General features: G+C 45.4%; 1 protein-coding gene across 1 annotated transcript in view; it reads right to left on the bottom strand.

Moving 5' to 3' along the window:
• Nucleotides 1-1607: 1607 nt before the first annotated feature.
• The window catches only part of LOC117484969 (lysine-specific demethylase RSBN1L-like), a 32561-nt gene continuing 19468 nt past the window's right edge, over nt 1608-14700 (bottom strand). Inside the window, exons 5-9 of the mRNA XM_034133500.1 lie at nt 10837-10974; nt 10122-10264; nt 6272-6442; nt 6049-6157; nt 1608-5341 (exon numbers count right to left, since the gene is read on the bottom strand). Coding sequence (XP_033989391.1) covers nt 3563-5341; nt 6049-6157; nt 6272-6442; nt 10122-10264; nt 10837-10974 — 2340 coding nt within the window. The 3' untranslated portion in view covers nt 1608-3562. The remainder of the gene's footprint in view (nt 5342-6048; nt 6158-6271; nt 6443-10121; nt 10265-10836; nt 10975-14700) is intronic.

The following is a 14700-nucleotide window of genomic DNA, read 5'->3' as shown; positions in this document are numbered from 1 at the left end:
GTTGTGGATATTTTCCTCAGATTGTCATACAAATACAACATTGTGTACACATACACACTCAGAAGCATAAAGTAAGTTACAACAAATTAAAACAAAGTATTGTGGTTAGGAATGTTAATCAATACGTTCTGGGATTTCTATTATGGCACAAACTATTAACAATTAAAAAAGAAAGAATGGTCCAATCTTTCCCCCTTCAAATTCACATATTTTCAGGACCTGTGGGACAGAGTGTGAGATGGATGTTCCTGTTGGCTGTAGCTGTCCCCACATGACCAGCAGCAGCAGAAAGCACTGAGGCGTAACACAGCTTAATGTGGCGGAGCTAGCTGAGCCTCACATCATTACAGGTAGCTGCTGTAAATATACACCAGTCTGCACCACAACATCTCATATATGCAGTGGTGAAGTCAAATAAGTACATTTACTCTGTTACTTTTTTTGTTTTGGTATTTGTGCTTTAGTTGAGTGTTTACTCCACCAATCAAAGTCAAATATTTTGTTTTTACTCTGTCTATATTATAATTTCTCTATATTAATATTTGCTTTTTACTATATGTCACAGGTACAATTACTACTGGCGACTGTCTAAATATTTATAAAGGAATGAAAACTGTTACAAAAACTATTAAAAATACTCATGATGTAGTATTACATCAGAACTCCTGGTACTTTTGGTACAGATACACTGAAGTAGGGATTTCTCATCAGCTTTTTTACATTGTTGTGCTATTACTTTCCTTATGGAAGGACTTTTGTACTTCCAGTATTGAGTGTTTTAGGGCTAGGAAACAAAGTGTACCCCTATTTATTTTCAACTTAACTATGAAAAGTACTGTTTCTAGATAATTAGCACCATGGCACTGTAAGAGGCAGCAGTGTGCTCAGTCTGTGTTTCATTGAGCTTTTCCGAGAATTCCCTCCAAAAGTCTTTGTCTCTCTGCTCCAACTTCCTGCCTCACTCCCACTCTGTAAAGGTCAGCTGAGCTCCTCTGGCATTCCTGGTGTGTGTGTGTGAGAGTGCATGAAAGGATGAAAAGAGGGGGAAAAAGGCAGTTTTGAGTCACATGTGACCTGACACACACCAGTCCCGAATTACAGGGCTTCTGCATTGTGCTGTGTACAAAATGTCTGCTCAAATCTGGACCTGTGAAGCTGCTGTGGTTATTTCAGAGTGGGAGGCAACAACAACACAAGAGAAACCACAGCTGGGTGAACATTAGACAGAGGCGGAGGTATTACTATTTTTAAATTATAAATAACCTTAAGGCTTCCTTTAAAATGTCTAACAGGTGTCTCTCACCCCCAAATCATTTCCCCCCCTCTTAGTGCAATCTATTAATCTTGTGTTGAGGTGTGAGATGCTGAGTGTTGGTGATATTTGGATAGTTCTGCCTTCAATTTAATATAATGCAAGTAGAAGTCCCTCATTGTGGTGTACAAAGCGCCCAAAAAACATTTAAAAAAAGTAAACCGTAATGTCTTTTTTAGAGGAATCAGGAGAGAAACTCCCTCTGGAGGGAACAGGGATTTGAGCCTTTGCAGACTATTAACATGCACTAAAACATATAGAACACACTACAGGAGACATCAACTCAACACCCCAACATTGTCCATACATTGAACCTTTTATTAGCTAGGCTCATATTTAAAGTAGAAACCACACTACAAGTTTTTCTTCCTTACAAAACTTCTTATGTACACTACAGTGCTGACAGTTAAAAATCACGTAAACAAAATAGAAAAAAACAACAAAAACCTTGAGATAAATAAATGATCTGGAAACAACTGCAGCCCTTGAAGACTTGTGTTGTTTTCAACCATCATTTTGTGACATTTGTACAAAAAATATAATAGTTTCTGTCAGTTATTTTTTGAAATATAAGAAAGCATAAAAAGAGCTGCAGAGTCTTTGAACTGGCATCAAGGTGTTCTATCACCTCGCTCAGAGCCACAGAGTGGAGGGTTCTGTCTCTGAAGGCAAACTGACCAGAGAGCTGGAGGCTTACGCTTCATTTTCAGACATTTTCCAGACTGGCGGTGACACTAATCCTGAAAAACACAACCCTGCTTCCCGGAGTTGGTCCCACCGAGCCACACATTTCCACTCATCCCAAAGTACACCACAGATATTTGGAGAGTTTTCAGCAACGCTTAGAGAGCAATTGAAGGCTTTGCTCTCATTCTACAGGGGAAACACCCAGACATGAAGTCTCATGAAAGGACAGAACTCCTTCTCCGTGTGGCTCTGGGCCATAAATAGTTCACAGTTCAGGACAGGCACTGGGGAAATGTTGCGGGCTACATTAGCATGTGGGCTGAACTCCAATATCCTCACTCAAATCAAGACATAATCAAGTTTTTGACAATGAAATGATACAGAAGAGATGCTCACCACTTGAAGACACATATTTATAGCTGCTGCTTTAACATCATTTTAATAATTTATTGTACTTTTAACAGTTCCGGGTTGATAAATAAAACATTTGAACTTCATTTAAATAGATAAATAGTGCTTTGGGAATGACCTCTCAACAGTGTACCTTCATACATCCATCAATAATAAAACAATTGTCTCATAAAAGGCCTGAATGAGTTACATAAGAATCCTGTTGATCATCTGATAGAATTAGAAGCTCCAATCATCCCTACAGCGGATGTATCCATGATACAAAGTGCTGTACACTGGGAATCTGATGCTGCTCTGCTCCTTCTGTTACCCAGATGCTGTGTGCTTTAACTCATGGCAAGCTCTTAATGTAGCTGCATAGGTCATGATTTCTTATTTGAATAACCCTCAAATGTAGCTAGGGTTGTTTTTAGGAGTCCAATATATGTATGCATGTGTCCTGGATGGCTTTCCTGAGACTCTGGAGGCAGGGTCTAATTCATCCTTGGCTGAACAGTAAGTGTTCTTTTTCCAGAACTAATAAACAACCGCACTAAGAGCTCTGCCACTGCTGCTGAGGGCTCCAGGTACAACAGAATACTTCACTTTGATTTGCTTTGGTTAAAACCTCTACTGAAGTCCTCCAACATTTGTCATCATATTCCATCAACCAATTTGATCAGCTGTTGATTGTTTATCAACAGTACAACACTGGATCTAATTTTAAAAAGAATCATATTCCAGAAACAGTCTTGGGCACAAAGCATATACGAGAAAAAAAGCCACAAAATTGGAAGCATTAGCTGCAAGATTCACAAAAAGGTCATCATCGTGACCTTGTTCATATAAATATGTAAAATCTGTCAGAGCAGACATTTACCTTTTCCTTCCTACCTCTGGTGGCTCAGCTCAAAAAACGGAACCAGGAAGCAGTTTGGCAGACACGGAGAACTTCTTCCTGAATCAAATCTTCTTCAAAGTCAAATCTGGAGCGTGACTGAAGGCCAAAAGCTGCTGATGAATGCAACAACGAGACCCAATGGGGGCAGTACAATCTGAAGCAGTCCAGAACCAGGTCCGACTCCGTGTTCTGAACCAGTTTTCCTTTTTACATTGTTCATCAACATCACACCCAACACAAATACAAAACAGCATCCTTATGTACACTAACTGTTAAACCTGTTTTTGCTGCTCTCCGTGCTGTGAGGGGGGGAGGAGGAGAGCCGGGGAAGGCTGAGGGGGAGGGGGAGGCGGATGAGACGGAGGAGGGGGAGGCGGCGAGGACGTAGGAGGAGGAGGCGGGTGAGGATAAGACTGTGGCTGGTATTGTGGCGGGTAAGAGTGGTAAGACTGAGGGGGGGGGAAGGGGTGAGGGGAGAAGTGGGGATGCTGCGGGGGGAAGAAGGTGTTGGCATACTGGTGGTGGTGGTGAGGAAGGTGAGGGGGGAGAGACTGGGAGCTGCGGAGGGGAGGTCCACACGGGGCGGAGAGCAGAGGAGGCTGGTAGTATGTCTGAGACTGCATGCTGATGTTGGGGGGGAGTGGGGGGTGAGGGGGGGGCAGGTGGAGCCGGCTCATGTGAGGCGGAGCTTTCTGATACGAGTTCAGCGGCTGTGAGAGCGGATTCGGGGGGAGGCGGACTCCTCTGTGAGGGAGATGTGAGGGTGGCAGGAGAGGGGAGAAAGACGGGGGGAGCATGTGGGGGAGGGGAGGAGGGGGGAGGTGCTGGTGGGTGTACTGCTGCGGGTGCATGTGAGGATCAGAAGACAGTCTAGAGTCCGCACTGTGAGGCCATCTCTCCTGCAGGGGGTGTGTGCGGGAGTCTCGAGGGGCTGGGTGTGTGTCCCCTCTGGAGGAGTGCGAGTGCACAGCGGGGGGGCCGTGCGAGGCTCGGACCCCCGGCTGCACCCGCCTCCCGGGCTCTGACGCCACATCGGTCTTTGTCCTGTCCGACTGAGAGGAGGGAGGCAGTCGGGGGGTGGAGGAGACGCCGGGGGGAGGACGTTTGGAGAAGACCGCTGCAGGTCTGGGAGTCAGGGGTGAGGAAGAGGAGGAGAGAGCAGGAGAGGGAGAGGAGGAGAGAGCAGGAGAGGGAGAGGAGGAGAGAGCAGGAGAGGGAGTGGAGGAGAGAGCAGGAGAGGGAGTGGAGGAGAGAGCAGGAGAGGGAGAGGAGGAGTGTGAAGGAGTAACAGCTGATAAACAGGAGGAAGACTTGGAGATGGGGGATTGAGGAGCTGAAGGCCTTGAAGTGGAAGACGTGCCTCTGCTGTCTGAGGGATGATGGTGAGGGTGGTGATGAAGGTGCTTTGATGATGCTGCTTTGGGTTTGGTGTCCTGATGAGGAGGGTGAGATGAAGGTGAGTTGTTCTTGCAGAGAGGAGGCACTGGAAGGTCTGCTCTCACCCTTCCAGGAGGCGAGTCGTGCCGTTTGAGTTTCCCTCCTTCTTTCCCCCTCTCCTTCTCCAGCCGTTTGTCTCTGTTCATGTTGGAGTCCAGCAGGGGGGCGGGGTGATGAGCCACTTCCTGTTTGCTCACAGCTGGCAGCGCTCTGTTCTCCAACCCATCAGCCGCCTCTTCCTCCTTCTTTATCTTCACCTTCACTCCTTTCTCACTCTTTTTTTTTCTCCTCTCCTCTTCTTTTTCCTCCACTTTTTTCCTCTCCTTCTCCCTCGGCTCAACCTGCTCCTCCTCTACTTTCACCTCCTCCTCCTCCTCCTCTTCTTCCTCCTCCTCCTCTTCTTCCTCCTCCTCCTCCTCCTCCCCTGCTCCCTGGTGGTATTTCCTTAAGCGTACGTGCCATGCCAGGCTGCAGACGGACGACACGGTCTTGAACTGATGCACCACGTTGCGAGGGATGAAGTAGATGTCGTTGTGGCTCAGGTGGATGCGGGCGTAGTGAATGCCCTCCCTGCGCAGCTGGTTCAGTTTGGCATCATCCACCCACTGCACACACTGTGAGAAGAGAGGGGTTTAAGTCAGAGTTTAAGTCAGAGGCAACTTTATTGTCAATATATATGATATATATATATATATACTAGGGCTGTCAAGTTAACGCGTTAATAACGCGTTAACGCAAAAAAAAATTAACGCCACTAATTATTTTAACGCGATTAACGCATGTGTATTTTTTGTCCTCGGCCGCCCCGTAGTTTCAGAGCGCATCGAGTTTAAAATACCATCTACAAGCTGATGCTGACAGCCCCGCTCCTGCCGCCCGCTTGTGGCAGACCACACTTTTCCTTCTTGCGAAACCTTTTTTTAGTCCAGTAAACACAATTTATGGGAACAATTGAAAGTGTTTTATTGCAAAAGAAATCTTACTGCAGTTCAGTTTTTCACCACAATGTGGCAGCATACAACAGATGAATGAACAATACACCCAACCAAGTATTAGTGAGTAACTGCTTTTGTATGGAAAAACTCACACATATTTGAAGTTACTCTATTGGGGGGGGGGGGGTCTGATGGATGAGCAGTGCTTATTACTATGCTTTTTTGGTGTGTGTGTGTGTGTGTGTGTGTGTGTGTGTGTGTGTGTGTGTGTGTGTGTGTGTGTGTGTGTGTGTGTGTGTGTGTGTGTGTGTGTGTGTGTGTGTGTGTGTGTGTGTGTGTGTGTGTGTGTGTGTGTGTGTGTGTGTGTGTGTGTGTGTCATTCTAACCTGAGACAGCGGAGGCTCGTACAGGTCCAGCTGCAGCCTCTGAACTACTTGAGGGAAATCTCCAGCGTGGAAACACACGACGTCTTTGGTTACACGAGGAGGCTCCGAGCTGAACAAGGGAGGGAGGGAGGGAGGGATTACAGGACAGTTGTTGGAGAGGAAGCCGTTTAAACACTGAGCATCTGCCCCCAGCAGTGTGATCACATGTTGCTCCACTTCCTACCTTCCTCCGGCCCGCACGGCCTTCAGCACCCCCACTGCTGCCGTGGTCTGTCGCTCGAAGCCCTGCCCGATGTGATCAGCGTGGGCCCGGGTCCGGTCCTCGAAGAGCAACTCTCTGGGCTCGCTGGTCCTCGGCAGAGACTGCAGCAGGTTCTTCACCTCGTTGGTGGAGCTACCAAATGACAGAAACAGTGGAGTAAAAAGTATTAAAAGGATTTTCACTCAGTCCAACTAAGATGTCTCGCTCTTGTCTCTGCCGTGTAAAAAAAGAAAACACTGACTAAAAGTGAACGGGCAGCTCTCTCGACTCATTGATGTAAACCAGCCGATAAACCATACCAAAAAAAGTGGTCACATATTTCATAATCTATTTATAAAGAAATACATTTGGTTCGGTAAATAAATATGTAGCTTTTAAGCACAAATTAAGTCAATTTAAGTAATGCAAAAAAAAAATGTATCCACACTTTTCTTCATGCAGACAGACTGAGAAGCTGAGGAGTTAAAACGCTGAAAAATGAGGCGTGTTGCCAAACAATAGAAGTACTGCAGTCAGCTCGCTGCTGGATCAGTGACTCACACTGAAGCTGCAGTCACATTCAAACAAGAAACACTGACACCGAGTGTGTGAGAGATTCCTTCGAGAGTGTAACACAGGCAGAACCACGGCGAGACTACCCCTGCTCAACACTTCATTGTGCATTCATTCACTCAGAGATAAGAGACCAGAGTTGGTGAAAGGGGAAGAAGAAAAAGGAGAGAGTGAAAACACACACACACCAACCCACACACAGCTCCGTGTGTCTGAGCTGGCTGCAGGCTGACAGTAATGACTGTAAAAGCTGGGAAGAGAAACACTCAAAATGAGACTGCTGAACGTGCACAGCTACAGTGATATTAGAAGTCTGCCATCTCCTGCTCTTTATGTTGTCCTGGCACAATGAGGCCATAACGCTGTGTGTGTCTGCACCAAGTCATCAGGACCTGTGTTTGTGGGCAAATAAAGTGGGAGGTCAAAGGAGTGGAGAGGGAGATGATGGAGGGGAACAGGGGATAGAGAAGGAGAGAGGGATGGGGAGCAGAGGATTAGGCAGTTCAAAAAGTGTAGGAGGGGGGAACCACGCTCTGACGATAAGCACTGAGAGAACCTCTCAAAGCTGCAGCACTCTCTGAAAGGTTGCACGTCACATTTACACTGAGCTGAAGCTACTAATGAGTATTTGCATCATTGATTTATCTGCCAAGTGCTTTCTCTGTTAATCAATATGTGTTTAGTCAGAAATAATCACTTCACAATGATGTAAAAAAGGTCTCATGGAGTAGCTGTAGCTAGAACATGTTTAGAGCGTTTGCTTATAAAAACTAAAATGAATTACTTTAAAAATATTTAAGATGTTCTGATACTTGGCTAACAGATTCATAAACGAATCATAACAGCTATGCTTGAAACTGAGCACATGCAGCTGACAGCCACCGGACCCCCCATGGACCCCCGCTGTCTGTCATAGGTCATGCTGCGTGTTTCTGAGCGGGAACAGCATGCTCTGCTTCCTGTCTGCAACTGGGGCCTGCCGAGGGGCTGCTGCTGTTGCTATGCAATTATTATACATCTAGGGGAAGCAAGGCGCTCATCACTAAATGCTGAAATATTTGGGTTTATTGGAGTCATCGGACCACTGAGATGTAGAAGAATTCACAGACTGAGACACTGAAAAGCACAGCGCCTGGACCTTTACACAAAACAGGAAATGCTGAGATAGGATGTTCCTCTTACACAAGTAGCCTTCTTTCAACACAAATACAGTCAAGCTGCAGAAAAGGTCTCGCCGCAAATAAACCCTTCTCTTCATTTGCACTTGTCTTTATACTCTGACATATTGGATATACATACATATGCAACACACTGTTAGAGTGCCTGGAAATAACAGCTTCACAATAAATCAACTTAAAGCCTAGGAAGAGGTCAGGAGGAGAGATGGAGAAAGAAGACGGATACAAACAGATACATGTGGGAGGAGGGGAGGGAAGAAAAGGAGAGGAGGGTTCGGAGGAGGATGAGAGATCCAGGAGCCAACATGGGAACAATATCAGGAGTGCACCTTGGTTTGTATTTATACGCATGGTGATTTATGAATGAGTAATATGATGAGACACGATATAAAAGAGAAACAAACACTTTAACCAGCTCTCTCTCTCTCTCTCTCTCTCTCTCTGTCTCTATAAAAACACATTCCTTCAGCCCCGGCTGTAACACAAGTGTTTCTGACAGCACACACACACACATTCATGTTGACACACACACACTCTTTCTTGACAGCAGTCCTCTTCAAACACTGTGCACCAAAGCATGCATAACATGTATGCAACAAATTGTTTGTAAACACTAATGATAAAATGACAATACTTTCTTTTAGTCTCCCAGGAACGTCTGACTGAATTCTCCTTTTGTCCCCATCCACTTATGCTTTTGTGGATGCTTCAACTATTTTCCAATATCAAATTGCTAAACCCCAAGATAACGGCTTTTTAAGTCAAAACAAGTGCACTGAGATATTTAGCTATTCTTATCAAACATACAAAAGCAGCACATTCTCCTAGAAGCTGGAATCAGAAAATGGTGAATTTTGTGCATGTAAATGTTCTGCAAGGGCTAACATCTCTGTGATCCTTCCAGAGGGAGTCTCTCGCACCCCCCCCCCCCCCCTCTCTGAAATACCTCCATTGGACTCCTTTTTTCACTTCTGTAACACAGTGACATCACTATGTAACACTGGCGCTTCTATTGGCTAGCACTCTTACACATTGTACATGATAAGGGGCCGGACATCCCTGAGTGGTTGACCAATCACAACATAGCCCAGCGAAGCAATCAGAGCAGACTGTGCTCTGGTTTCAGACAGAGGGTGAAAAGAGGTGCTGCAGCACAGGCAGTATGAGAAGAGCTTTCTGAACATCAAAGCATGGAGACATGTCACAGCAGATGCTCAAAATACTGATATGAACCTGATAATGAGCATGTCCTCTTTAACACAAATATGAATCCTGTGTAAACTGACTTATAGTTTCAGCCCTGAAATCATACATTAAAAAAACCCTCTAAATATTACTATTGATGTTCAGTATGATGAATACAAATCAGTAGGGTCAGGACAGATATAGCTGCTGCTGCACGTGAGGAATGTGTTGTCCTGCACTTGGCTGGCTTCCATGTGAAGCAGCGTCTGATGTGTCCTCTCTATTAACAACACAATGATCTCATGTGAGTGGTGAGACACATCCCGCTCACATCACACACACACATAGACACATTCTCTAATGGTCTCGCTCACAGAACTCCTGTGTTTATGAGTGTGTGAGACGGAGCTTATGTGTGAGCAACAATGACCCACACAAACAGAGAGGGTGTAATTGCCTCATTGGACGCTGCTCGGCTGCAACAAAGCTTCATGCTGCTACCACGGCTGCTGCTTTAAATGTGTGAGTGAGTTTTGCTAGCGTTTTTCATAAGCTGTCCTTGTGGGAACGAACACACACACACACACACACACACACACACACACACACACACACACACACACACACACACACACACACACACACACACACACACACACACACACACACACACACACACACACACACACACACACACACACACACACACACACACACACACACACACACACACACACACACACACACACACACACACACACACACACACACACACACACACACACACACACACACACACACACACACACACACACACACACACACACACACACACACACACACACACACACACACACGGCTTTATTTCCTGTGTGTAAACTGCAGTGTGTGCTCACCGTTTTCTTTTAAAAGGAGACTTTGGTATGTCAGCTACAGGTATCATCTGTTCCCCGGGTCTGACCCACATGATGGGCCCGTCGTCGCTCTCGGTGGGATCCATGGTCCTCAGGCTGGAGAACGTTCCCCACGGAAGAGTCCGCTGCAGACACACACATGAAGAGGAAAAGTAAGTACCTCCCACACTTTTTCACTAAAGCCATTCAAGCTTTTTGATTTATTCCAGAGAAAAAGCAGGCTCGTGCAGAACTTGCTCCCTCTGGCTAAACTTGTCACGGCAGCGAGACGCTTCCAAGGGAGCTGAATCAGAGCCAAAGCCCTCGACACAGTGAGAGCCAGAGGATGTGTGTCTTTTTATATTCCACGCCACTCCTCCACACTGTACGCAGGATAAAGCTTGTCCCGCCTGCGTTTCAGGGACAGCTCAGTAAACACTCTGTTTTTGGTCTGTTTCCGCACACACGTTTGAAAAGAGAACCTGATTCAAATAACTCAGACACATGGGGTTAACTCCTGACAGTGTTAGGTGTGTTGTTGATGTTTGTGGCGAGCAGTGTTTCTCCCTATGTACATTTCCAAACAGTCAGTGGAGTAAATGCAATGAAGTATTTAGGCAGATCTGCTTTATAGCTCTGACACTTTCTTATTCCCCGCTCTTTCCATCCGTTCTGTCGCTGTGTAAGCACTGCTGCCATTCATGCTGTCCGAACTCACCTTCAGGAAGGGCGACTCCTCTAGCATGCCGAGGAATTCTGGGAAATAATTCCCGACCTCCTCGTCCACGGCTCCCACCAGGCTGATCTGTCTCATTGCTCCGGCTCGGTATGTGCCATTACTGTACGTTTTCTTCACCTGCGGCAACAACAAGAAAGGCAATGTTAGACAATATTGTAATGCTAATTTATCTTGCGTTGTAAATAACAATAACACAGAACAGAAATATTATCTACATCCAGATGATAGACATCCTATATAATGGTTTATGTTCTTTATAAAGCATTTCATATTTTGCTTTCAGTTAAAAGGAGGTAAATGACATTTGAATCAGTAAGGATGAGCTGCAAAAGAATTGGATTCTCTCCAGTGATTTTAAGGTTTTAAGATTTTCTTTAATCTACTGCAGGTGGATAGGCAGTAGATAGTGCTTCCTTTTGTTTCTGATACTATATGTATTTTCCACTATCTATCATTTCCTGTTATTCCCTCTGGCAGGTCACCCAAATGAAGAGACACGCATGTATGTCAATGGGGTCTGCAAAATGTGTAGGGAAAACGGTAAGGTATGTTTACAAAATACACATATGTATTACTTATTGTTGACTGCTGTATAAGCCAAAAGTTGCTGTTAATCACTTTAGGGTGTCAAAACAGAGACTGTGTGTGTGTGTGTGTGTGTGTGTGTGTGGTTTCACTTGTTGTTTCTGCTCCAACGGTGTGACAGTTTGCTGCTCTTCACTTGGATGAGAGAGCTTAGTGTGAGGGCTTAGTGTGTATTAAGTGTGTGTTTGTGTGTGTCACGTCTCTCAAGCCCCTTGGCTCGAAACAGGGTCTGTGTGTGTCTGAGTGTGCAGTGTGTGCAGCATGTGGTCTGCATGCTGTACTCTTGGCTGATCTTGGTGTGTGTGTGTGTGTGTGTGTGTGTGTGTGTGTGTGCGTGTGCGTGTGTGTTGGCCAGATCCTTGGCTGCATGCCTCCAGTGAGTCACCACTTGACGACGAGGCAGAGATAAAGAGAGAGAGTCCAGAGGGAGGAGAGGGGGTGAGGGACAGATGGACAGAAGTGGTGCAGAGTTTAGGAAGACAAGCTGTCAAAGAGACACAGAAGACAGGAAGAGGAAACATGGAAGGGAGTATGGAGAGAGGAAGTGGGTAGGAAAGTAAAGACTACATGGTCTTTGGAAGATAAAAGAAAGAGGGACATTTTGATGTGAAGGAGAGAAGCGGACAGAAGAGTAGGAGACAGCAGATAGGAGAAGGGGAAAAGGAAGGAGGCAGTGTGACAAGAAGGGAAGAAGTGATGAAGCTAGGTTTGAGAGGGTGGGGGGCAGAGGTCATGAAGATGGAGAAGATGAATCGGGAAAAGCCTGAAGAGGAGGAGGCTCAGCAGGTCCCTGGTGCGCCCCTGAGCAAGGCACTGAATCCCTAAACAGCTGCTCAGAGGACAAGGCCTTAAATACAGCAGCTCAGGTGTGTGTAGGTGTGTGTGTGTGTGGGTTAAGTAGCGTGGTTATTTTCACAGGCTGGATAATAAGTACAATATGTCTGTAACAGCTGTATACCTGGGGTCAACCAGTGACATTTCAAAGCTGAGATAAAAGAAAACAACTCATCACAACAGAACAAAGTAGCACAGATTAGGTTAGGTGTTCATAATCAGCTTTAACCTGATCTACCACACACACACACACACACACACACACACACACACACACACACACACACACACACACACACACACACACACACACACACACACACACACACACACACACACACACACCACACACACACACACCACACACACACACACACACACACACACACACACACACACACACACACACACACACACACACACACACACACACACACACACACACACACACACACACACACACACACACACACACACACACACACACACACACACACACACACACACACACACACACACACACACACACACACACACACACACACACACACAGGTTTCAGCCCTAGTGTATACTGTAGGAGGATATGCTGTTGTTACTCAGTGGACGAGGCAACCTGTCCATATGCAGGGAGGACATACAGCTGATCCCATTTCAAGTGTTCTCTCCTTTTTGTTTCAAAACAAGAGAAGTCTCCTGCAGGTTTCCTTACAAAATGAGTCCAACTACATGGACCAATAACTGCCTATTGGGTTATCTTATCAGTGATAAACTAATATAAAATAACTGAGTTTATCATGCACGGACGGGCTGTGTTGTTCTCTCCATTTCCCTAAATCTGCGCTGTGTAATATCCTCCAAGATGATGATGAGCAAAAGCTTGAAACACTACCTCCACACGCGTAAACACAGCTTAAATAGTCTCCCTGAGTCAATGACCTAGATACTGAGGGAATGTGCACACATGGAATCAAACGCCTTCATGCTTACCAACATTTGTGTTTCTCGCCCAGTATGTGTGCATCTGTGTATGCCTTCATCTTGCTGCATACTTAGAACTGTGTTTGCGTTTGAACATCTCCTCCTGTGTGTCTGTGTGTTGTTTACACACGATGCATAATTTACCGGCAGAATAACCCCCACGTTGTTAGCAAAGGGAACAGTCTCACTATCACAGGACTACAGTGTTACGAGACACTACCTCTGCATCCAAAAAACACCTTTAACACTCACACATCTGGCTTTAATAAGGAACTGAAGGAAACAGGAAATGTGACAGACTTCCTTTGACTACGAGTTGCTCTAGTACTTCCTCTCATCTGTGAACTCTATTCTACTTATCATCCACAGAAAAAAATGTCCATCCCATGTTCTCAAGGTCCAAGGTGATGTCTTTAAACGTCTCCTTTTATCCAACAACTACAACTCAGGACACAAAAGAATGCAATTACATTTATTTCTCCATCTAAAACATCTTATTAGGTATTCCTGGTCTGCATGTTCACGAGATTAAAGAGCCACCATCATTAAATATAATTATCATTACTGTCGTCTCTCCCCTGCTGTCACTTCCTTCTGCTTAAAGCAGTGAATCTTTAAGGCTCACTCCCTCTCTACTTCCCACTCGCTGTTTTACCCAGATTATCCATTTTTCTCTCGTCTCCATCAGACACTCCATCTCCTCCTCTTCCTCATTACACTCACGTCCCCCAGTGGGAAGTCTATTAGATCAAGCCTCTCTCTTCCCTTCTCTTCTCCGCCTGTGATGCAGCCATGTGTATCCACTAGTTCATTCTGAAACAACTTTCCCTCCTCTCGTCAACACGTCCTCGGCTCTCTGTCTCTGCAGCTGAGTTTGTGTCATCTCACTAATCTCTCTGGCCTCTCCACGACCTGTGTGTGTCTGTCTGCTGCTTCCTCTCTTTCCCAGCTGTGTGTCTCTCTTTCTGTTTCTCAATCGAACACAGCCATGTGAATGAACTAACACACAGTAAACAAATATGTAATGGTTATGTACATGCACAAAAACCTATGTAACACAATACAGGGTGTATCCATGGTGAGCCCATAGGTCCTTTTATGTTACCACAATTTGAAAAAAAAGAAAATAGAATAATCACCCGATCCGAGTAATGATTACATTGAAGTCCAAAATAACACCATGGCTGTGTCAAAGTTTAAGCGCTGCAATGGAGACTGATGCAGTGGAGGCTTGTTGTGTGAACACTGTTGGAGACAGTGTGGAGGCAGAGTGCAACAGAGCTTTGGAGGAGTGGGGTGTGTACAGAGCTGGAGCATAGAGCCACAGTCTGACATTATTGGATTCTGATGAGGTTTTATCTGAACATCTAAAACAGAAAACAACTAATCAACCTAAATTAACGAAACTTGTGTTTAGGTCAAATGTAGAACACAAACAATTGAAA

The sequence above is a fragment of the Trematomus bernacchii genome, unplaced genomic scaffold (genome assembly GCF_902827165.1).
Source record: "Trematomus bernacchii unplaced genomic scaffold, fTreBer1.1, whole genome shotgun sequence".
Lineage (NCBI taxonomy): Eukaryota > Metazoa > Chordata > Actinopteri > Perciformes > Nototheniidae > Trematomus > Trematomus bernacchii.
The sequence above is the reverse complement of the archived record's forward strand: the minus strand, read 5'-3'. Positions and strand labels throughout refer to the sequence as shown.